The sequence below is a fragment of the Odocoileus virginianus genome, chromosome 23 (genome assembly GCF_023699985.2).
Source record: "Odocoileus virginianus isolate 20LAN1187 ecotype Illinois chromosome 23, Ovbor_1.2, whole genome shotgun sequence".
NCBI lineage: Eukaryota > Metazoa > Chordata > Mammalia > Artiodactyla > Cervidae > Odocoileus > Odocoileus virginianus.
In genome coordinates, this window is record NC_069696.1 from 8,593,072 (window position 1) to 8,617,749 (window position 24,678).

The window sequence follows — 24,678 nt, forward strand, 5'->3', positions numbered from 1 at the left end:
AGGACCAAGGGGGTCTCGCACAATCTGTGCAGAGACCGGCAGAGGGAAGGGTGGAGACTCCGTGCGGGGTCAGCGGGGGTCCGGTTAGGGGGCCGCGGGGACTGAGGATGAGGCAGGAGGTGACCAGCTAGGGGAAGTGGGGACAGCAGAGCTGCGCAGCGAGCGGTCACACAGTTCAGGGCTCTGAGCTCTGATGGCGGCCCCTCCATGGCGGCGGGGAAGAGGGTCGGGTGGCTGGGATGTGGAGAGAGGGGGAGAAACCGAGGGGCCGCTGGGGCCAGAGCGCACCGGAGAGGATGGACAGGGTCCCGCGGAGAGGCCTCAGGAAAGAGGCTGAGAATGGCCCAGGAGCACCCCACTAAAAGGGAGGAAGACAGGGAGCCCGGGGAAGCCACACGGGGAGGAGCGCGACCCAAGGGGTCAGAGGCAGCTGGGGCTCCTCCGGAGGAGGGTTCATAGCGGGGCTGTGGAGCCAGAGGCCGAGGCGCTTCCAGAAAAGAGGAAGTTAGAGAAAGACACACACACGGTTCTCACAGAGGGGAGGTGGGCAGAGGCAGGCACCAGACCTGTGACGAGGGGTAGGTTTAGGGGAGGAAATTTGGGGGAAAACCTCAGATGTCTGTGGCCAGTCAGGAACAGACCGCAGAGACAAGGAAGGTGCGGCTGGCTACCCAGGGAGCAGCCGGAAGCCACAGGGCACGCAAGCTCCGCGAGCAGGCAGGAGCAGGCCCGGGACAGGGCGCCACCCCAAAGGGACTGGGAGCACCTGGAGGCAGAGAGAGGGCTCAGCTAAGGCTGTGGGCAGCAGGAGGAACGTGGGCGGCCTGAGACGCTGGGCCAGGGCCCACGCGGAGGGACTGGAGCAGTCAGTCAAGCGCAGAAGCAAGTGGGGCTGGAAGGAATGGCCCCTGCCCAGCAGGCGCGAAGCCCAGGCTGGATGGGGCAGGCAGGGTCAAGGTCCCAGAGGCCAAGGCAGGAGGCTCGGCTGCGTGGGGAGGCCCAGATGCTGGCTCAGGGTGCTGCTGAACTCAACCTCAGGGCCCAGCACCAAGTCCCTACGCAAAGGCGCCCGTGGGTGTCTCATGGGCTGATGCTGACTGGGGGCCCTTCGGGCGTTTCAGGTCAGGACTTGGAGAGAGAAGGAAGACGAACTCCCAGCACGGCTGGTCGGTGACCGTGGGCCCACCGCCTCATGGCTCGACCCCCTTACGGTCTCACGAGGCCGTGGGTGGGGTGGGCGGGAGCGACAGCCCGCCCTGTGCTCAGTACACCGCGGCCGTGACGCGGCCAGCGTCCGCAGAGCGAGCGGGGAGGCCGCCTGTAGCCCTGTGGTGACCTCTGCTGGTCCCTGACGGGGAGGGGAGGGTGAGCACCCCCACTGCCAACACTGTGCCCACATGGGAGTTGGCGAGGCACGGGGGCGGGGGGCAGCAGTGGGCTGGGCATCTGCACCTTGATGAGGGTGGGGAGGGGCTTGGCAGCGGGGACCGCGGTTCCGTTGGTGAGGCTGGGAGGCAGAGGAGGCTGCTCTGCCAGGAAGAGTGTTTCTCCGGACTCCGGGCCCACGGGGAGCTGAGACACAACCTGGGAGAGAGGAGGGGACGTGAGGACACCCCAGAAGCTGCGCCACATCCAGGCTCCAGCTGGTGCTGCAGCCCTGCCCAGCCCACCAGGAGCTGGGGGGCCGTCACCCCCTCTGGTGGTCATCTCCCACTCTGATGGTCGTCACCCCCTCTGACAGTCGCTGTTGAGGGCCGACGAAGGAAGGCTGAGAAGAGCAGCCTCCAGGGTGGTGGTGGGGGAGGGGGGGACTAGGAAACGGGGAGCAGAGGGTGGAGAAAGCATCACGGACCTGCACACACTCAGGAAAGGCAGCTGTTCTGCACGAGGGGGCACAGGGCAGTGGGGAGGCCTCTGAATGTAACTCCGAGGGGCCCACTGCCGACAGCCCCACCCGAGCTACCGGGACAGCACCTCCCGGCTTCCCCGCCCCACTGGCCCCAGGGAGGGGCCTTGCTGGGGCTGCTCCAGCAGGTCTGGGCCCCTGGGGGGCAGAGGAGGAAGCGCACCTGAGCGGGGGGCACAGAGGTGGCGCCGGGCGGCGGCTCGCTGACTCGGGCTTCCAGGGGCGACGGTGCTGAGCCCTGGGACTCATGGCTGGCAGGCTGCTCGGGGGACAAGGCGTCGCTGCTGTCCTCGTCGAAGGAAGAGCTGTCTGCTACCTTCGGGTAGTTCACCTGGCCCACTGAAAGCCAAGGCGTGGGTGAGACCCCTTCGGCCGAGGGCCCTGCTCCCCAGCCAGAAGCTGTCCCCTCAGCCCGGGGGCAGTGGAAGGAGGCAACCGGCAGCCACCCTGCCTCTCGCATCCAAACGAGCTGGAGGAAAGCTCGTCTTCACGGCCCCAAAGCAAAGGCCGGGAGAGTCAGTCCTCCCAGCAGGAAAGGCCTGACTGCTGACCTGCTGGGCCCCCCTCCCTCGGCCCCTGGAGGCTGCTCTTCTCAGCCCTCGTGTCTTCGCCGATCCTCTGCCCTCTAAGACAAGACGCACCCGTGCTGTCTTCACGGTGAATGGCTGCCCTCCCTCCCAAGCCTGCCGCCGCCTCCACCTCCTATTTCCTGGCTGTTGCAGGCACTGTATTTCCACCCCGGGGACCCTGCGATGAGGGCTGTCTGGGCAACAGCTATGGGGGTGCAGCTCCTCCTCTGGGCTGCCTGACTCCCCGAAGACTAGGAGCAGACCACTCTTTAGCCTCCAGTGGTCGTGCAGGTGGAGGGGTGGGCAGGGCTGAGGAGGGGAGGAGAGCCGCCTGCTCACCCAGATGAAGCAGGGCCAGTGGCTCTCAAAGCCCCAGGGCCTGGGGGCAGCGAGGCCACTGCCCACCCTCCCGTGTGAGGGCCCAGCGGCCTGTGCTCCCGGGTTGGGGGGCCGAGCGTGGGAATCCCAGACGCAGAGGGAAGGGAAGAAGGGGATGGGGCAAGCAGGGTGTTTCAGGATTCCTGTCACGACCCCACGGCCAGCACGGTCAGGAGAGAAGCACAGCACTAGCCGCTGTCCACAGAGAGGAACGAGGCGCAGAGGTGAGCGGGGGCCACACCACAGACGAGGAAGAGGAACAATCTGGAGTGCTCCCCCTCCAGGGCCGTGATCTGAGGCCACGGGAACCTGGGCAGGACGCCCCTGAGCTTATGCCCCCCGCCCGCAACCCGCCAGGCTGCCCCTCCTGCCCCCCTCACCCGCTCTCAAGTGGAGCTCGGAGTGGGCACAGCCTCCTGACCACCACGTGCCTCCTGCCAGTCGCTCGAGGCCCAGATTCCTCCCCCGGCCTCTCACTCCCAGAAAGGGGACCAGCAGGACCAGGGAGTGGATGCAGGAGCCTCGGGTCCACCCCAGCTCAGTCCAGGGGTCACTGCAGGGTCCTGCCAGGCTGTGGGCTGCAGCCACTGCTCTGCTAGACGGAGGCCTGGATGCCGAGGGGGCCAGGCTTGGGGAAGATTTCTGGGGCTTTGACACAACTCTTCCAGGTCAACTGGAGGTGGGTGTGTGCGCGTTAAATGGCTGAGTATGTGGGGGAGTCTGTGGTGAGGCTCCTCCCGGGCCCCCACCCTCAGCAGGCTTTCCCCCGTCTGCCTCCTCCTCCCAGCCTCTCACCTCTGCAGCCTCCGCATGACGCATCCTCTCAGCCCTAAACCTGCCCACTTCTCAGCCTAAACATCCTTCCTGACCACCCCCCAACTCCTCCTGAACAACGGATGACATCTGCCCCCTGCCCACCCCTCCACCTCACGACCACTGCTGGAAAATACCCCTTTCTCTTCAGCCATCAGTGACAATCTCGCTGCCAAACGCAACCACTTCCCAGGCCCTCAGGCCACTGCCCACACTGCCCCTCTGCCTGGGATGGCCTTCGGTGCCTGCTCTACTTGGCACGGACTCAACCTCCAGGCTGACCCTAATCATGCCGCATCAGCCGTGCAGCCTCCCCGCCCCGCTGCCCTCCCCGTCCAGCTCAGACGAGCCCCCGCTGTCCCGGCCACCTGCCCGCTGTCCTGCGTCGTCCACGACAGCAGGGCCAGCTGCTCTGTCATGAACATCATTGCCAATGGCACAGCCCTTTCCCGAGCCTCCCCAGGCACGCAGGACTGAGCCGGGCGGAGCCTGCGAGCTCCGGGAAGGCAGGTGACTCGGCTCCCGCATCACAGGGCCTGGGCCTTTCTCACCAGGTGGCTCCACCTGTGCCCGGGAAGTCGCGGGAGTCACTGGTGCACACCGCAGCCTTCTCCCGGCAGGCCGAGCCAGCAGAGGGCGGCAGCGGTGTGTTCTGTGTCTGTGATGGCCAGGCTCACGCAGGCCTGGCGCCCAGCCGACTCTTGGCAAACATTTATCAGATCTGGGCTGGAGGGAGAGTCCAGACTGACCTTGGCCCAAACACTGGCCCATAACTAGGGGTTGTTGTAGAATGTGGTGGAGATTTGGGTGGGAGCACACTGACATGAGATGGTTGGATGGCATCACTGACTCAACGAACATGAGTTTGGGTAAACTTCAGGAGTTGATGATGGACAGGGAGGCCTGGCATGCTACAGTCCATGGGGTTGCAAAGAACTGGACTGAGCGACTGAACTGAATGCTGACACAAGGCAAGACGAACGCCTGGGCGAAGTGGGGAGTTCTAGGGAAGAGGGTATCTAGAGCCCCAGCTCAACCCACCTCTGCACTGGTACAGATGAGGCCCAGACCTGCCTCCACTGACCCAGGCCCCGGGCCCCACCCAGCCTGCCTTGAGCCAACCTGTGCCCCCTCTGCCCAGAGACCCAGCTCACACTTACGGTGAGAGCACTCCAGCTGCCTCCCAGGGCAGGTCTCAGGCCCACAGCAGCTACAGAAGCACGTCTGTCCCAACCTCACGGCAGTGAGGGGATCAGGGGTGCGTGCCTGGCCGTGGCCACGAGGCCCTGCAGAGCCCCCCGCCCCTCCTGTCCTGACACCCCCCTTCCAGGTCTACGTGCAGGTGTCCCTCCTCCCTCACAGATGCTTCAATTCCTGCTCGGCCTGCACCCCGACCTTGGCCTCACCTCCTCTGATGTCAACCCCACTGTCAGGGCCGGGCGGTGGCCCTCGGTCCACTGGGGCCTACTTCCCTACTTGGGTCTGCACTAGGGCTTGAGCTCCATGAGGACCAGGGGCGTGGTCCGCCTCGCAGGGCCGTGGCCTGAGCACCTAGCACACCGCTCGGGTCCGTCGGCCTTTGTAAGTGAACTATCTGAGCAAAGGGTCAGGCTCCAAGAGGGGACTTCACAAATGAAAAGGAACAGCAGGTATGGTTTCTAGCTTGCGGCATCTCCATGTGCTCACGCACACCAACCCTGACACCTACCCACCTTTTCTGCGAAAGAGGGGCGACCCCTGAGTTCAGAGATGGGGAGTGGACGGAGGCCTTGGTTATTGGCTGAGCTGTTCTGGCACGGCGCTGATCTGTGGGACCACGGGCACTGACCCAGGCTCGCACGACCCATTTGTCAGGCTCTGGTTCTCCACGCCTCAGCTCCTCCACCAGGCTAAGCAGGAAGTCAGGGAGCAAGCAGCCTGGCAGCCCTCCCCCTGCGCCGACTTGCGGGTCCACACAGGGCGGCCTAGCCCCTCACCAATGATGGCCTCCTTCAGGCTGGACTCCACGGGCAGGATATTCTTCTCCACCAGCTCCATGGGGCCAGGCCTCTGCGCAATCTTCTCGTTGAGGTCATCTGCCAGCCTGGCTCTCTTCAGCTTCAGTTGCTTGGCCTGGAGGGATGGCTCGGCCGAGGTCTCTGCGTGTGGGAAAGGGTGGAGAGAAGGAGGATTCAGGGGTGAGCAGGCTCTGCCCTGGAACCCCAGGGCACCTCCCCTTCCTGCCAGGGAAGGCGCAGAGACCAGCAGAACCAGGCAGAGCGGGGGGCCCGATGTGAAGTTTCACGAGGACCAAGGGAGGGGGCCCCACTGAGGACAGTGTGTGGTCACACCCAACCGCGGTCGCTAGGCACAGCAGACCCAAACGACGGGGCCTGCTATGGGGACAATCTGCCTCCCTGCTCTGGGCCTCGGTGTCTCCCCCTCAGTGGCCTCCTGCCACGTGTGGGGTTCAGACTAGGAAAGTCTTTTTCCAACTCCAAAGTGGGTTCTAAACCAAACAAAAAATGGACAGACTCAAGCCCAAACCTTTCCTTCCCTAGAATGAAGAAAGAAGTGTGTGGGTGGGGACAGGCAGAGTTTGTCTGGGATGACCACGCTTGTACTTCACAGGTGCTGGAGTAAATACTGAGTAAGTGAATGAGTGAATGGAAGTAAATGCATGCTAGAGACAGATCTGGGGGAGAGGACTGCATACCCCGTCTTTGTGAGGAATGGGGGCAACGAGAAAGCGTGAAGAAACGTGGGTGGTGCAGGGTGAAAACAGTGAGCAAGAGGGTCTGCATGAAGAAGCATTTCCGGTCTAACACACCTTCCAAAATGTGCATTCTGACCAGCTCCGATCTCTCCGGCCGGGAACGGATCTTCCGTTTCAGGTAGTCCTCTGTCTGCAGAAAAAACACATCACGCAGCTCTCAGATCCAGGTCACAAGCTTAAGGCCTAGACAAGACCAAAAGGCAGCCATGGCTTGAGTGGGTGACCTCGGCCGCCCCAGGAGCTCAGCATGGACACTGCTGGGTCCCGAGGCCTGGGGAGGGCGCATCCACATTCAATGCACCTGTTGAGGGATTCATCCACCTGTGAGGACCATCTGTCTCTCTGAGGCTGAACTACTAATATATGTTTTAATCTATCCCATTTATTATCATAAAAGTAATGTAAGTTCACTGAAGTAAATTTAGAAAATTAGAAAGTAGGACAACAATTTTAAAAAAACATCATGTAATTATCCGCCGTTAGTACTTAGGAATATTTGTTTCTAGTCATCCTTCCAAGCAGAAGATAGGTTTAATTTTGCAGACCTCTAATCATACTGAATATAACTTTGTATCTTATTTCAAAATCTTTGGCACTGCCTGACACCACAAGCATTTTCTGTTCACTCTGAACTAATTTTGATATGTGGTGTCATAGTTTTAGTTCCTTAAAGTCTAATGTCCTCATTTCTGCATTTATGAGGCTCCAGGCAAATTAAACCATTTCCCCGACAGTCCCAGAGCCAGCCCACTGCCCAGCGCTCCTGGTATAATGTGTATGTGACCCTGGATCGGTCTCACTCTAGAGCCTGTGTTCTTAAGCTTTGCACCAGAATTTTTCACACCATCAGTCAAGACCATCGGCTCTCCTACCCAGCACAGGAGAGGACAGGGCAGGATGAGACACAGCCGAGGCGGGCAGAGTAGCACAGGATGGAGAATGAAGTGTCAGAGCAGACGTCACGCCTGCAGCAAGGTCGAGACTTGCTCCTTGGCCTGGCCGTGGCCCTGGCCTTGGAGCTCTGACTGGACAGCTCTGTGCCAGCCCCGGGGTGGTGCTGAGCTCCCAGGAGACGGCTCATGGCGGCCGTGGACTCAGGGCCTGTCGCCGGTCTGTGGTGGGCAGGTGTGCTGCCCTGGCTGCTGGAGAAGGCAGAGCAGGTTCTGGCCAGAGCCGGTCTTCATGGACAGCAGGGGGAGGAGGCCCAGGTACTGAGGAAGAAACACCTGGAGTCCACAGACCGAGGTTTGACCCTGGCTCACCACTGATTAGCTGGACAAGTTAACTAACCTCTCTTAGCTGCATCTATTAAGGTGAAGATAAAGTGAAAGTGAAGTCGCTCAGTCGTGTCCGACTCCTTGCGACCCCGTGGACTGTAGCCTACCAGGCTCCTCTGTCCATAGGATTCTCCAGGCAAGAATACTGCAGTGGGTTACCATTTCCTTCTCCAGGGGATCTTCCCAACCCAGGGATTGAACCTGGGTCCCCCGCATTGGAGGCAGACGCTTTAACCTCTGAGCCACCAAGGAAGCCCAAGGTGAAGATAAAGACACCTAATTCATAAGAGCTGCAGTGAACCTAAACACGAAAAGGATAGAACTGCACTTGTAAACTAGCACCTGTTCTAATCAGGTCACATCTACTCCTTGCCTTGGAGAAGCAGGCCAGGAAGTGGCGCCAAGTCTTCAGGCTGGATGGAAGGCGTGGGCAAGGCCCTTGCTCATACTCCCTCATCCTCCAGCCGCTGCAACAGTGCAGCCAACCACTCCTTTCCTTCCCAGCACCCAGGACCTCACTCTTCTGCTCACTCTAAGAATTCATCATCATTTTCCTTAGAAATTGGTTAAAAACAAGATAAAAACAGAAGACCGTAAGCTGAGCCCTGGAGGTAAACCATTCAGAGTCTCTGACAGAGCTGTGGGTCCCGGGCAGCCTGCTAGCCTCCATCTGGGGAGGTTCTCCTCCCTTGTCTTTTACATAAAAGAAAAAGTGCCGGGCTGAGAGGGGGAAGCACACTCTGGCCACTTCCCTATCTCCACCCACGCCAGGCAGCAGACTACCCCCGAGGCCCCTGGGGGAACTGAAACCGCGGGGGACGGAGCAGCAAGCCAGGTGCGGCAGCGTGCCCCAGCACCCAGGGGCCCCGCTTCCACTTCCACGACCTCCAGTGGACCCTGGCTGCTCAGGGAACAGGGAGGTCTTCAGGCCCACCAGGAGACAAGTGAGCAGTGCGGCCACAGACACGGAGGGACCGCCACTCAGCAAGCCTTCCCGTGGCCGGTGTTCATGTCCTAACAGCTCCCAAAGGCCAAGTGGAATTCAAGATGGGAAAATACCAGCGGTCTCCAAACCCAGAGGAGGCTGGCACCCATGACACACCCTTGAATGTACTAGAGGAGGACCCTCATTCTTATCACGGTCCAAACCTTCACAGCAGCAGACGCTGTGGTGGGATAAGGCGGAAAGGCAGAGCTGTTTGTTTAGAACTGTGAGGCCGGGGCTGACCCTGGGGACCATGCCAGACCGGAGGGAAGATGGCAGCAGCACAATGGGCTCTGACAGGGCTCGTGGTGGGAGGCCCCTGGGAAGAAAGACGCCTTACCCTGGCCCGCTCCAAGCTCCTCCTCTGCTCATGAAATGCAGCTGGACTTTTCAAAGCTGTTGGGAGAAGAACCGTAAAATAATTACATCAGAGTGAAGCATCACGTCTATGTAAGCTACAGTTTACAGTGGAGAAGACATCTTGAATTCAATTTCACTTCAGCAGCACTATTAATATTGGCTGAGGGGAAGGAGAAAGTGGCACCTGAGTAAGCACGTATCTTTATGGTTCAGCTACCGCAACACTACAATCCTGGTGATTTTATCCTCATGGGGAATGGTCACTGCTAAGGTGGACCCACAGAACGTGACCCTAACATAACCCTTACGGAGTCGCCAACCCTGGAAGACACCTGCAAGTCAGGTGCCCCACTGTCCTCCTTCAACCTCATCAGGAATCACCACGCACCAGACGGTGTGACTGGGGCAGCTCAACCAAAGGGACACACGTCTACTGAGGTGCTGTTTCTTTCTTCAGTTCAGCTCGTGTTAACAGTGCTGCTAAAATTAACTCGCATTTCATCTTGAAGGACTAAAACCTTCACTGGGCTTGTATGACTGACTGTGGTACACACAGCCAGTGGCTGACCAGAAGGCCCCCCTGGAGTCCCATCAGAGACCCGGCTCTATTCTGGGGCAACCGCCCCACGGGTCACAGCTCGCCACTCGGCAGAGCATGCCTGGGGCGGGAGACCAGAGCCGGACCCTCTACAAATGCAGCACTGTGAGGCCAGTTCGGCAAATGATGAGTGGGGATACCCTGAGCTTGAAGAGGGAACGGCCTGGCCTGGCTCACTTCAAGAGATTCGCCAGACAGGGGGGTCAGTTTCAGTTCTGCCGCCCCACGGTTTCAGAGCAGCTGTGAGACGGTGTGTGAGGGGCTGCCGGCTGTGGTGGGAGAGCAGCACGAGGCGACGCTAAAAAGAGCCAGAGCACAGACTTGACCCCATCCTGCCGGGGCCCCTGCCCCTCACCCTACCCCACCCCCGGCTGGGCCGCAACAGCAGCCGAACCAGAAGGAAGCTCCAAACGTCCCGCAATAATTTTTTTTTTAAGTCTTTAAATCTTAGGATAAAAAAGAAACCATCATTTTTGAAAGGTCAGCTGAGAGCACCCCACCTCCTAAACAGCAGGGGGAGCTCTAGATTTAACAAATGATCTCTAAGGAAAACCAGAATACAGGCTCCCTCGACAAGCTCCCAGAGCCCACTCAGCTCTGGTCTGAAGGTCTGGGTATCTCTGTGGGCCAGCAGGCCAGCCTGCATCTGCTTCTGCTGAGTACAGCTGGCGCAAGTCCAGCATCAGCCTCCGAAAGCCCTGCTGGGCGCAGGGTGATGGACAGCAGGACACACACACACAGCCGTGCTCTCGCGGAGGACGGTAAGGACTCAGAAGCAGAGAGACTCAGTGTCCGCCGCCCTGCCCCCGGCTGCCCTTCTGCCTTTTCCTCCACAGCTCATCGCCGTCTGACACTCCAGAGAGACGCACCACGTATCTTTCAACTACCGCCAGCCAGCTCCCTCGGGCATGGCAGGGGGCTGTGTCCTCCTTTCCCCTCTGACAGTGACTGCAGCGCCGCCGAGGGCACCCAGCCCGTGACTCATTCAATGATCTACTGGCTGTTCCACGGGGAATGGATACACAGCTGTACCCTGGTGACAGAAAACCGGACTCTGCGAGCTTTGAACTTTCCCTTGAGCAGCCAGGATTAGGCTCTCATCTGGGCTCGGAACCTCACAGAGGTCCCCGACAGAAAACGACGTCTGTGTTCCTGTCGCTGATGGCTGACGGGGGAAGGCTGCTCTCTGCGGCTCGTCTTCCTCTGCAGAGTAGACTCCGCCCGCTTCTGAATTCCCGTGTGGAGACTGACAGCGCCCTGGGCCGGGGGCACCCTCACCGCCGCGTGCGGGGTGCTGCTGGCATCCTGCACGGTGACCTGGCTGAGCCTGGGCGAGGGTCGCTCAGGGGCCTGCGAGTTTCCGCACCAGCCCTGGGGCCGGCTGCGCCAGAGCCCACGCTGCTGTCCACGGGGGCGTGCGCACAGCCGGTGTGTGGAGCGCCGGCTCACACTGCAACGACTTTCTCGATGGAAAAGGGCTGTGCCACCCTCAGGTACACCAGCGTGTGACACCGGGTGCGGGGACACGTGTCAGGCGCACCTGACTGCCTGCTGCTGCAGCGGGCACCACTCTGGACACTTTGAAGTGCGGTCCAGTCGGATGTTCCTAGTGACTCCGTGGGGTGTGCAGTGTTCAGTTTTACAGCCGCGGGCAGGCTCGGAGACAAAAGGAAAGGCAACGAGTGGCAGAGGAAGGGTCTCAACCTCAACGTCTCTCACGCTCAGGTCGGCGTTCTTGCTCTCCTCTGGGCTAGTTTCTTAATTTCTTCAGAAGGTGGAGAAGAATGACCCCACTGGATGCGGAGGCAGGGAGGCCGAGAAGCAGGGCAGAGGGCAGGCGCTGTGGCGAGGCCGGCTCGACCACTGCGCTGAGCACAAGCCGGTGGGAGGGAGGCTCAGAGGAGGCATGCAGTGGCTGCAGGCCGCAGAGCCACGGTCAGAAAGGTGAGCTCACGTGAGGCCGAAGGCGCAGCCTCCAGCACTGATACCAGGAGATGAGCCAGGAGGGGAACGAGAAGACCAGAGCAGCTCATTATTTGCTCAGAGCTTGAGCAAAAGAACCAGAAATGAAGACCAAAAAAAAAAAAAATTCAACACAGTGATCACTGACCCCCAAAGACGGCTTCATTTTATAACATAATCTCACTGGATCTTCTTAATAACCATGGGGCAGGTACCACTCTTCCAATTCTACACGTGAGGAAACTAACACTGCAGTAACCCGTGAGGCCATTCACCGGGTAGTGGACCCCAGCCCAGGTGATGGGCGAGGCGGATTCTGTTGGCCCTTGAAGAGCCCACTCTGCGCTCCCCATGTCTAATTCTGCTCTGTGACAGCAAATTCAGCGAATCCGAGAGCCCCTTCCAAGAAGGGAGAGGAGGAGGGGGCGATGGCCCCCTCGTGTCCTAGAAGGCGCTTCTGAGGCCCGTTTGGGGACGCCTGGAGCTGGGCAGCCAGTGTTCTCGGGAGACTGGGGTGCGTGGTGGACAGGGCACCCCTGAACGTGTCTGGCCAGCTTTGCTAGAAGCCGTGCCTATGGAGGGTAGCCTAGCGAGGGGTAGGGGTGATAACGCTAAGCCCTGGGCTTTCTTGATATGGAAGCAGGTGGCAGTGTCAAGATCACCACATGCTTGTCCACAAAGGGAACGAGATACAAGGAAGCATAGCGACACAGAAAGTATATTATAAAGTTCAGGCCTCCACTAGTTGTGGAAAATCCCCAAAGACTCAAAGTTAATCCGTAAACGCGTGTCTGAGTCCGAGGGCAGTGTTAACCTTAGACTCATGTCTTCCTTAATGGCTTTGCCCGAGGAGCCCAGGCACTGCTTACTTGGAACTTTTATTTTCCCAGAAACTCCGAGAAGGCAGTGCCTGAAAGAGAAGTAGAGAAGTCCCTGCCCGCCCCCCCACCAACCAATGCAAACCCAAGAACTGTGCACGGCTGTCCACAAGAATATACATCTTTGGTGTCAGAGGACACTGAACCCTGATTATTTATTCCCACCTTCTCGAAACTGGTTTCCTGGAACACTTGCATGGCTTTGCGTGAACACAGGAAGGAGTGCAAACACTCACTGACAGGAAAAAGCAGCAAGGAAGTCAAACGGGCGCAAGTGGCTCAGAGGTGCGGTGCTCCTGATCCCAGTTTTGGTCCTAGCTGGGTACCCCGCCCCGGCTGGCTCTAACCACCAATCATATACTCTGTTCCTTCTCTTCAGCGCCCATCTTCTTTCTCCCTGAACAGATCTGCTGCCTTAACTGAGGTCATTTGTGACCTAAAAAGAGAAGAAACTGTTTCAATTTCCTTTCTCAAAGGAAAGGAAATTTCTGCTTCCCAGGGAGAGCTGGGTCCTGTGCTGGGCGCAGTTCTCAGGAACACGGACCGAGTGCACGGAAGCGTGAGCGAGAGGAGCCTTCAGAACCTACCCAGCAGGGAACACAGCGCTCTCCCACCACCAGCCCCAGATGCAGACAACGTAACACCTCCTGAGATCCACAGGGCACTTCTGGAAATGCTTTTCAGCAAGAACGACAGCAACGAACAACCAAGACTCATTTCCTCATCACTGTCATTAAGGAATATTTATTAGGTGCCTGGGTCTGAATGTCGCTTTATTAGGTGCTGACATAGTAAATACAAAAATGATCGCTCCCGTTCTCAGTAAGATACCATGCTAGAACTAAAGCTCACCACCGATTCTGTGTTCAGAGGAACTCAAAGGCTGTGAACACAGGACAGACAGATCAGTGAGGTCAACAGAGTGCGATGGGCCAGGCAAGACTGCGGGGTTCTCAGTCCACGGCAGAAGCCGCAGGCCTGAGCACAGTGTCAGTGGAGGCTGGTGTGTATGGTGGTGCGGTGAGGGGATGGGGAACAAACGTACTTAACAACTCGGGTGGGAAATGAGAACCATATCCATCCATCCATCCAACAAAGAATTCTTAAGCAGCTACTGCACTAGTTACTGAGGACAAGAATGGACAGGGTGGCATCCCAGCCCTCTAAGGCAGCTCACGATCTGGTCAGAAAAAGACAAATAATGACAACATAAGACAGAAGTATAGGTGCAGAGGTAACTGAAACGACTACATAAGACAGAAGAGGCAAAATTCTGCCTGAGGAAAGAAGTGTTTGAACGGTCCGGGTAGATTTACAGAGAAGACCCAAATGAAGGGAACAGAAATACCACAGGCAGACAAGGGAGGGAGCGGGAAGGCCAGCTGAGAGCACAGCAGCTTCCCGGGACGACACGTGGTCTGATGTGGCGGGTCGGGGGCGTTCATGTGGCGATCACAAGGCTTGGGGGGCAGGGGGCCGGGGGGGCCCAGCCCTGAAGAGCTCACAGGGCCTGCGTCAGGGGAGCCGAGAAGACACACTTTCCTGTATTCCTCCCACTGAGTACAAATGAACACTCCAGACCTTATTTGATAGGCTCTGAAGGGTGGAGAGAAGGGGACAGACTGGCCAGGGACTGTGGAACCCGAAGAATGACACAGTGGTGGGTCCCTCAAGTTTCCTTTTTGCCTCATACATCTTAGACTTGGAGCTGATGAAGCCGGCAACCTGGAAATGCTGATGGAAGTGGACAAAAAAGCCCCAACGAAACCTACCCCCGCTAGCCACAGGACCAGGAAAAGGGCATCTCAGCAAGAGAGAGCTTAGACAACAATCATCCTACTCGGGCCAGACACCACTGGGAAAGCCCCACCCTCGCCAGGAAAGCCCAAGCAGGAGTCTAGACCTCCAGCCCTCCACGGCTGATGAAGCACCCCAGGCCTCCTGCCAGGCGGTGTCGGAGAGGGGCAAGTAGGAAGCTGCCCCCAACCCAAGGAAAAAGTGCAGGCCACGTGGGGAGCCGGGACTTATATCTCCTCTAGCAGTAAGGAGACCCCCTCCCCGCTGAGGGGATTGTCAGGGGAGGACTGGTGAGGAGTCAGGACTTCCACCATTACAAGCTCACCTCCAACCCACAAAAATGTCTAACATCGTGTCATCCAAGCTTTGGAAGGAGAGGAAAAAGATGGATAGGAAAGGTACTTAAAGAAATGGCTGAAAACTTCCCAAATTTGGCAAGAGACACAAGCCTACAGATTCAAGAAGCTGAGTAAGCCCCCAAAAAGTTAAATCCAAAGAAATACATGCCAGGATACATCCTAACTAAACTTTCTAAAGCTAAAAACACAGGAGAAAACATGAAAACAGCCAAAGGAGAGAGAATCTGAATGAGAGCAGTTTTCTCCCTCATCAGAGACCATGGAGGCCAGAGGGCAGAGCGTGTGGCTATTCCATCAAACAGGTGAGTGGCATGACCACAAGTACACAGAGGGCTTGTGGAGTTGTTTCTAACTTGACATTTTGTGTCAAAAATTAAGTGAGGAGAAACATACCTGGTAACTGGTTATGTATTCAGTTCACTGAGCATGTCTGCACTCACAGGCTCCTTGCTCTTCCCTGCACTAGCCGATTTTAATTCTCAACTTTTTAAACCTACAGATCACTGAAAGGGCAACTGATAACCAACCCTACCACTCTGACCTAGACCCACCAGGTACCTTTCAGCCATATCTGTGTTCTCTCTCCTGTGCACACACGCGCGCACACACACAGTTTTGTTGGTTTGTTGATGCAATCACTTGAAAGCGAGCTGCAGATCAGTCGTTCCTTGACATCTGCAGGTGACTGGCTCCGGGATCCCCCATGGATGCTCAAGCTCCTTACACAAAATGCACATAACCTATGCACATTCCCCCATGTACTTTAAATCATCTCTACTTATGACCCCTAATACAAAGCAACTGCTATGTAAATAGTTTACAGTGTATGGCCAATTTAAGTTTTGGTTTTTGGAACTTTCTGGCATTCTTCCCCCCAAATATTTACAATCTGTGGTTGGCTGAATCCACCACCTATAGATAGAGTGATGACTGCCAATCATAATATTTTATCCCTAAATTCTACATATGCATTTCTTAAGAATAAAGACATTCTCCTTTGTAACTAAAATATTTTTAGCACACCTCAGAAAATTAACATTATTCAATCATATAGTCTAAAGTACAGTCTGTGTTTGAATTTCAACTGCCCCTCAAATGTCTTCTACAGCTGTTTGGATTTTCCCCCTTAATCTAAGATGCAATCAAGAATCATCCACTACATTTAACTGTTTTCTCCTCAGTCTCAATCTGAAATGGTACTCTTGCCTTTTTCACTTTCCCTGAGGCTGACTTAAGTGTGTCTAAACCAGCTGGCCCTGTGGAAAGAATGTCATATAATCTGAATTTGGCTGTTTCCCTGTGATTAGATTTAGGTTAAATATTTTTGGCAAGAAGAGCACAGAGCTGAGTGTACTTTTCAGCATCAGCAACACACGCAGCACTGTGCTGCCCAACTGACGGCAGTGCTGAGTGTGAAAGGTGACGCCAGATCTCTTCATTCTGAAGGCAGCATTTCCCCCTCTGTAATTAATACACAATCTGTGGGGTAATGCTTGGAGGCCTTGTGAAAATCCTGTTCCCTAAGCACTTCATGGTTTTAGCATCTATTGACAATACCTACCTAGAATCAGTTATTACACTGAGAACTGCAAAACAGTGAGAACTGCATTTTTACATTATCACTCTAGTAGAGATTAAGAAGCCATTTTTCAGAAGAAAACTACGGGGTGACCAAGTACATGGTCATGCCATCAATACTCCCAGAGAAAGGATACAGGAGGAATAAGCCTGGGGCATTACATAAGAGACTGTGCTTACTGGGGGACATGCTGGATGTGAGCTGATTGTGAGACATCCTCTCAAGAGATGTATAAGTGGTGTGTGTGTGCATGCACACATGTGTTTACATATGTGTGTGTGCATATGCATACAGCATCATCTAGGGATGATATGATATATGTCATGGAGAGATGGGAGAAAATACTTTCCAGGATGAATCTTAAGAGAATCTTGGAATTTAAGCAGAGGTGATAAAGAGACCCCAGCAAAAGAACCTGAGAAGACTCCCAGGTGTAGGAGAAAGCAATGCAAAGTGGATACAGAAACTAAGTTTCAAGAAAAAGATGTGGACAGCAGGCAGGTCAGACAAAACAAGTTTCCAGAGGATCATGATACTTAGGACATGGCCAGTGGTCTCAGAGCGATCCCAGTGAGGTGTGGGGGCAGAAACTCATTTCAACCGATGGAGGAGGAGGAGGAGGTGAGGACGTGGAGTTCAGAGGTGTTGTCCCCTGAGACGTCACGATGAGCTAACACTCCCAACGCATATTAACTGAGAGCCCGTGTGTTCAGCTGGTGCTGGGATGTCCATGTTCTCGTGGAGCTTACACTCCAGTGAAGAATGATGTGTCAGACATATAAGCACCTACCACAGGACGAAGCAATACAGGCTCTGAGGAATACAGAGCTGGGTATGGGTGACAGAGAGTGATGGGGCAGGATTTTATACACTGTGGTCAGGGAATGACTTCCTGGTGTGATGCTGCTGTGATGTCAGGGCTGAGACCCAGAGGAGGGGAATGAGCCCTGCAGGCAGAAGAGCAGCAAGCAGAGTGGCCCGGGGCATAACCCGCCAGAGTGGCCGGGCTGGCAGAGCAGAGTGGCCTGGGAAGAGTGGGAGGAGACACAGGAAGAGGGGAGCTGCACGGGGCCTTGGAGGACTCAGGGCTTTGCTCTCTTCTCCAGGGGTACTAGAGAAAACGAAACTGAGAGAAGAAATAAAGCAGGATTGTGCCCGTCAACCCTGCCATGGATAAAATGGCTCCCGGGAGTAAGGTAAATACAAAGATCTGCTGCAAACGGTTTCCGTGTGTTTTCCCTGAGGTTTTCAAGACAGAATGACCTGATGTGAGCTCCTGAGTAAGTGCTGTTTCCACACTTTATAAAGGACCACTGACTTGCGTGGGGTCACATCCTAATCGGCTACAGAACGAAGACCAGACTCTGGTTCTCCTGATGTCCAAATCCAGATCTTTTCATGTGTGTCTATTTCCACATAAGTGAGGTAGGAGGAGGGTGGGAGTGGGTCAGAGGAAAGATACTTCTCTGATTATTTTTTTTAAGTTACCAAAAAGTAACCACCAACAGAGATTTTAATCTGATCTTCTACATTTTGCCTTCCTGTCCTGGCTCTTCCTCTGGAGACAAAACACCACCTTGTCATTCGCTCGAATACTGGCAATGGGACAGAAAGGAGGACTTCAGACACGACCTCGGAAAATGTCAAGGGGCACACAGTTTCCCATCCCTTTTCCCATCAGCCCTGTCTCAGAGGGCCAACCGAGCAGAAGAAGGAGTCACTGTGTAATCAGATTCCCTCCAAAGTGAACTCTGCCATGTCCCATGGCCCCAGCACGGAAGTCTGTCACATGGATCTGGGCAGTGCAGGAACTGTGCCCATCTGACCACAGCTGCGGTGCAAGGCCACTCGGGCGGCAGCAAGGCGGGCTTTTCCCAGCACTGGAGACGAGGGGCTCCAGCTGCCTGCGCTCAGTCACACCGCAACCACCTCAACTGTCTTGGGATCCATCACTGACTCCTGACTCAGGTGGACGGGGCTACCCTCCACTCCAGGACTCCTGCAGAGAGGTGAACAACAGCATTCTATGCCCATCAAGGGGAGCGAGGCCAGCGACCCTTGTCCAGTGTTTCTCCAAGTGGGGTTCCAGAAGTCTTGAAGGGTACTTACTTAGGAAGTCTCAGGGGGTAAGAATCTAACACAGATTTCTGAGCGTCAAGAATTTCAATCTTTAGTAAAAGCTCTTCGAGGAGGCTGGTGCCAATAAAATGTGAAAACCCCTGTCTCCCTAGCCCAGAAGGCAGGGGAGAGGTGACACTACAGACAAGAAAAAAAGAATTTTACTGCTCATTCTCCACCCCCAGGATTACGTGACTAGACAGTATACCGGTAAGGTCTGCACAACTCTTCTGAACAGCTAAATCAGAACTGCGTCTCTGCTGGCCGTGCAGGCGCCCACAGGCGGGCGGAGGTGAATCTCCAGAGCCCCTTTCAGGGTCAGTATTTCAAGCTGCAAAGTACGGATTTCTGAGAGTCAATGGATCGGGGGCTGTTTGCCGTTTTCCTCACACCCTGACAAGGGCCTGCTTCGGCCAGGGTGGACTCTACATGCTGCCGCTGGGTCTGGCCTGGCCTGGCCATCCCACTCCATGGAAGGCAACTCTAGAAATGCAGCCCTTGCTCTAGGGTGAGTGGGTGGGGAGCTCGGAGGCTGCTGTGTCACTGGGGTGTGAGGGTTCACAACACCATTAGGGCAACATTAGTTTTCCCTGTGACTTCACACCCAGGCAGAGCAGGGGCTCTTAACCTGGGGCACGCTGTACTACCTTAGACCATCTATGAATCCCTGGAAATTGTGTGCTGAGTTCTGGGTTACTTACCTGGGAAACCGTCTAATGAGAAGACATGCAAGATTTCCCAAGGAGTATCAGTGGCACCATTAAAAAAAAAAAAAAAAATCCAGAACCTCTGATTTACTAAGAGTTGTTGAGACAGAGAAGAGATGCCCACGGCCTCCAAGCCAGCATTCAGGAGCAGCAACTTGGAAGCAATTTTAATAGATGGCTTAAAAATGATGGAGTTACTTTCACATACACCCTCCCCACTAACTTTCACTTTTCCTCACCAACCCTGGTTCCTGATCTGACACAGTTTTCAATTTTCAATATTTACGAAGCTGACATTTTGGTAAGCGTACATCAGGCCAGCATCATGAAATTCCACTGTCAGTAAGAATCATTAGACTGTGATCTTCATGAATCAGCCTGGAGTTTGTAGCCAAGATCCGGACTGGATCCACCTGTCTTCCACTGGTGCTGTGACCTTGGGTAAGGCGTCTGATCCCTCTGCACTTCAGTATCCTCATCCACAAAATGGCAACTATACAAATCCCTGCGGCAGTGATTCTCAGCATTACAGTGAAAGTGCTCCACCATCTGCTGGAAGCTCTGCTTAATAAGCTTCTGGCATTGTTACTGTTTTAAACTTATTTTTTTTTCTGTGGCCTTCTTCTTCTGAAGAGAACGTGTGGGTGTGGAGTCAAATGCTGAGAGCTAACTGGGGCTGACTTCCATTTTTTGTCTTTCTGTTTTTATCTGTCATGCCAAAATGCCTACAAAAATAACAAGCAATAATGATATTAACCAAAGAGCTGTGTCGACAGTCCAGGGACTGGCCATGACAATGAAAACTAGAACTAAGTCCAGGAGAGTCAAAGAAAAAGCTTGGTGATGGGGTATGGGGAAAGGTAACACACTCCAGGGCAAGCAAGGGTCCAAACTAACAGGCAGAAACGTGCTCCGCGCACATACTGTTGTGAGAGCAGGCTGGCCAACCACCCCTGTTTTGGCACTTGGGCTGTCACCCCCACCCAAATCAGCAGGGCAGCCAACTACCAAGAACGAAGGTTAAAAATGGAGGCTCAAGGATGTTCATCTTTTCCTTGTCAGAAGTGCAAGGTGCTCCCAGGTCTTCAACCTGGACCCCACTGACGGGGCAAAAGACTCGAGACTGGGAGGTAATAGTCAGCGCACAGTTCTGCCTGGCATGAATACCAACAGGTACCGTGAATTTCAAAAGCTTAAAATGTGAGGGGTCAAATACTTTGAACTTGGCCTTCCAAGTTTGTCTTTGGCCTACCTGCCAGCCCTGTTTATATCCAGCTTTCACACCACAGCCTAGCCTAGTGCTCCAAATCAGTCCGTTATTCCAGTACATAGTCCATGCTGCAGCATACACATACTTACCTTTTTGAAGCCCCATAACCAAAATGTCTAGGTCACCTGTTAGGTACAAGCTCCAAATCACCTCCACTCCTCTGCAAATAACCTCTCATTAGGCTGAAGGATTTTAAATCACCAGCATCATCAGATATCCATCAGGGCTCCCCTGAATGCATAATTCTTTAGGATTTTATTGTTTAAGCAAAGTTAGTATGTAGCTTCAACAAGTGACTTAATAAACTCCTTCACTATCTTGAAAAGATGTGGCAAAGTATCTCAGATACTTCCAGAACTATTAAATGAAAGTGAATACCTATTATACATTTTAGGTATGTATCAAGAACCTATATCAGGAAGATTACTTCTGATGGTCTGTCCAAGAGAGTTCCCTGTTGGATTCCTCCTCAGATTCAACAATGAAAATGCATAGAACATACAACTCATTCTAGAGTCTATTTTAGGATTTGATAGCAACTGGACAAGAAGGCAGTTTCGTGCTAGTCACTGACCCCTGACGTAGGAACACACACTGATGGTGACCTACAGCAGCAGGAAGAGAGATGAGAAGGCTGCTACCTCTCAGAAAGGCAACATCAAATGCCAGGGAGCAACATGCCCAGCTGGTCTTCTCCTGAGATGACAGAGAAGATTCCTGAGGCCATGTGCTAACACAGTCTTCTCTCAGCTTCAAATCCATGGATCAGATTAGCCCTGATCCTGGAACACACGCTTGACCATGGCGTTTCCCAAATGTCCTTTAAACCTGGGATTGAACTAGAGTTAAACGGTCTCACTCCTGAGTTGAGGACATAGCATCTCAGATAGGCAGAGTTCTCTGCTTTAAAAAAAAAAAAAGTTATGTTGTACATCTGAAAAAAATATCATGTATACCAGCCATATCTCAATTGAAAAGAAAAGGCAGAAATAAACCAGCTCTTTCACCCAAAGGTATCTATGCATCTGAAAGAGCCGAGGGGACCACACTAACAGCTGTGAGAGTGAGCCCCGAGAGAAGCACAGGCCTGGGGTCTCCGCCTGGGCTGGAGCCAGGGGCAAACTGCAGGTTTTGGAGGAAGTCTTTTTCTGAGCTCTTGCTGGAAAGGGGTGCAGCCAATCCTGTCCAGGCTTTTCTGGCTCACAGGGACGGCTATTCAGAGATGACCACACAGCTTCTGTGACTCGCAAGTGGGCTAGAGCACAGAGGAAGGGCCGAGGCCCAGGGAGAGCCTGCCTCACCCAAGCCCCGCCCAAACATGTCAGCATGCAAGGCCCTCCCAGGCAGAGTGCCTCGCACACGCTAATACTTCACTCCAAATCAAAACAGACAACGTTTCCTTTCAGCCTGCAAGTCTGTCATCTTCCATCTTTATAATAAGCTTTTTAAAAAGGGAGCAATTTGTCCTCAAACTAGACCCTCCTCTGCGCTGGAATCGCCACTGTGTCCCCTCTGGTGAACATTTCAGTCTCTTGGCAAGCTGCCCAGAAATTAAAAATATATACATTATTTCCAACCTATCCACTTACTTGTTTTAAGAGAGATTAAAAAAAAATTACCATGAAGAGGGCAAGCTAATATAAAGAGTAGTCCTGTTAATATACAACTAAAAGGGGAACAATCTTAACAGAGTACTATGTTTGGCAAGTGGTTCTTTGACTCTCAACAATTTCAGCAACTTGCTTTTATTTTATTGGCTATGCCTCAAGGCATGTGGGATCTTAGTTCCCCAAACAGGGATCAAACTCACGCCCCTACAGTGGAAGTGCAGAGTCTTCCTCCAGGGAAGTCGCTCAGCAACTGTTTTTTAATCCAAGAGTAGAGAGGCAAGTGAAATTAAGGAGGATTTTATTTACTGAAAGACAGTTCCTGTGTCCAAACACTGGTTTTCACAGAAGTTAGTGAGCTATATATATTAAAAGCTATTTCAGATGCCCAAGATGGCAGATCCAAGCAAATGCCCCACTCACTGCAAATAATACTGCCCGTATCTCAAAAGTAGGAACAACACATCATCTCATTTATCTCCAAAATTAACTGTGGGGTAGAGAAGAATTTTATTTTTTCCACTTATTTTATTGAAGTATAGTTGATTGACCATGTTGTGTTATTGTCTGGTGTGGAGCAAAGTGAATCAGTTATACATGTATATAATAGCTTGCATCTGCCAACCCCAAACTCCCAATCCATCTGTCCCTCACCTCCCTGTCCTTGCCAACCACAAAGCCATTCTCTACATCTGAGAGTCTTTGTTTCATTTGTGTCATACTTCAGATTCCACAGAAAGTGATATCATATGGTAAGGCCTTTCTCTTTCTGACTTATTTTACTTAGTATGATAATCTCTAGGTTCATTAATGTTGCTACAAATGGCATCACTTCATTCTTTATGGCTGAGGAGTATTCCAGTGTGTGTATGCACAGACATACACACACATATCTTATTTATCCATATATCTGTATATGGACATTTAAGGTTTTTTCCATGTTAGATAAGAATTTTATAAAAGCAGAATTTGAATTCAGAAAAGTGAAATGAGTTGTCCAAAGTCACCTTGCTTCTAAACGCCTGAATAAAGCCTAAAATCCTATTTGTCTAATATAACAGCCACCACCCACATGTGACTATTTAAATTGGTTAAAATTGAATTAAAAAATTCAGTTCTTCACTCAAGCTAGCCACATTTAAGTGCTCAGGAGTACCTGTGGCTAGCAGCTAGAGTCACAGAATATTTCTAGCAACACTGAAAGTGCTATTGAACAGGGCTGGTGTAGGGGCTAGTTCTTTAGAATTCATGGAAACTTGGGGAAAAGATGCCATGGATCTCAGTATTTAATAAAGATGGACTGAGAGTGACTAAGTTAAATCACACCTCCTTTCTTACTACAAGAAATTTTGAGGCCTGAGGAGGTTGGTTTATCTTCTCAGGGGTTATGAACACCAAGAGTTATTTTTAAAAGAGCTTCACCAAAACGGATTTTATCTGTATGTACTCAGGAAAGAGAATCTTGAAACAAAGTTTATATACCTCTGATGAAGAATAATATAAGGAATAATTTCCAAGTTACAAATAACAAAAATACTATTATTAAGAAGAATTTCAGCTACAGAGGAAAAGAGATCGTAATAATTAATCCTGACACTTTCGGCCATTAAATAATCTTTTGTCAGAGTTTAGAAGACATTTCTTCCTGATACAGAGACTGCTACAGTCAGATGAACAGAGGATTTCCAGCTAACATGGGACCCAGTAAAATGCCAGCTTAGAGGAGCTACGAGGGCAGTAGCTCTGTGGGTCTCTGTGCAGCACTTGGCCAAAGCCGACAGCTAAAGTTTGACAAAGGGGTCGAACTGCAGAACTGAAGGGTCAGGAGTCAAGATGTGGTAAAGCTTATTAAAAACAGAGCTGCAGGAACTCCATCACACAAGACCACTTTTTTCCAGTTTCAATGTGAGAACACGGGGCCCACTAGCAGATCCACAAACCAACCAAACTCGCTGACTACTGGTTCACATTTTCACCCAGCAGCAAGTCTGAGTGCCTCTCAGGGCCCAGGCCCATTGAGAGGCCTCTGGATCGACCCTGGCTGCCCTGAGTTGTGATGCCTTCACACTCTGGGTATATTCTCCCAACAATTCTGAAGAAAGTGTCACCAGTGGCAGTGGCTAGGTGCACAGAAACACCATTTAAAATGAAAAAAGTTTTTTTTAAAAGCTCACTCAAGATATACAGAGGGAAGTCCCTAACCTACTGGACAAACAGATGATTTCCTCACAGGTTTGCCAAGGTACTGACGTTTTCCTACTATATGCATACAGGGCAATAATGAACTGGCAAGTGGTAACTGAGGCATTAGAAAATGTGATCTCTGCTTTTCCTCAAGGGCTCATAGTAGAATAACAAGAGGCTGAGAGGGAGCAAACAAATGAGGCTCTTCTCTCATATCTAGGAAGATTACAGGAGACTTTTCTGTCATTTGTTTGGGTCAGGAGAACTTCCATGTTTTCCTTTAAAAGGTTATTTCTCTGCAGCAGCCCTGACTGCCAGAATATTTTTCTTAATTTTCACCTTAACTTTCTGGCTTGTACAACTTTAAATGTCAGAGAGAAAGGCTGTGGGGAAAGCTCTGTTTGAGAACAAAGTGAACCACACACGACCCACTTCTTCTATGACTCTTCATCTGAAATACAGAAGCATTCCTTAATTTCTGGACTTAAACACCAGCTTCCTATCTGTGCCATCTCTCCTCTTCCCTCAAGATATGCAGAGCTTCAGACATCAGGAAAGAAAGCATAGGGCCTGGAA

At 53.1% G+C, this 24,678-nt stretch overlaps 1 protein-coding gene and 1 non-coding gene across 8 annotated transcripts in view; both read right to left on the reverse strand.

Annotated features, from left to right (window-relative positions):
* MRTFA (myocardin related transcription factor A) overlaps nucleotides 1–24,678 on the reverse strand; it is a 131,419-nt gene that overhangs the window by 9,167 nt on the left and 97,574 nt on the right. For 5 of the 7 annotated variants that reach the window (XM_020876980.2, XM_070453373.1, XM_070453377.1 and 2 more), the window contains 5 exons: nucleotides 9,024–9,079; nucleotides 6,476–6,551; nucleotides 5,643–5,804; nucleotides 2,070–2,245; nucleotides 1,453–1,584 (listed from right to left, as the gene is read on the reverse strand). In XM_020876980.2, coding sequence (XP_020732639.2) covers nucleotides 1,453–1,584; nucleotides 2,070–2,245; nucleotides 5,643–5,804; nucleotides 6,476–6,551; nucleotides 9,024–9,079 — 602 coding nt within the window. The remainder of the gene's footprint in view (nucleotides 1–1,452; nucleotides 1,585–2,069; nucleotides 2,246–5,642; nucleotides 5,805–6,475; nucleotides 6,552–9,023; nucleotides 9,080–24,678) is intronic. The other 2 variants (XM_070453379.1, XM_070453376.1) reach the window with 1 other exon arrangement.
* TRNAW-CCA (transfer RNA tryptophan (anticodon CCA)) lies at nucleotides 7,879–7,950 on the reverse strand. The gene has a single exon. It is a non-coding gene; the product is annotated as a tRNA-Trp (tRNA).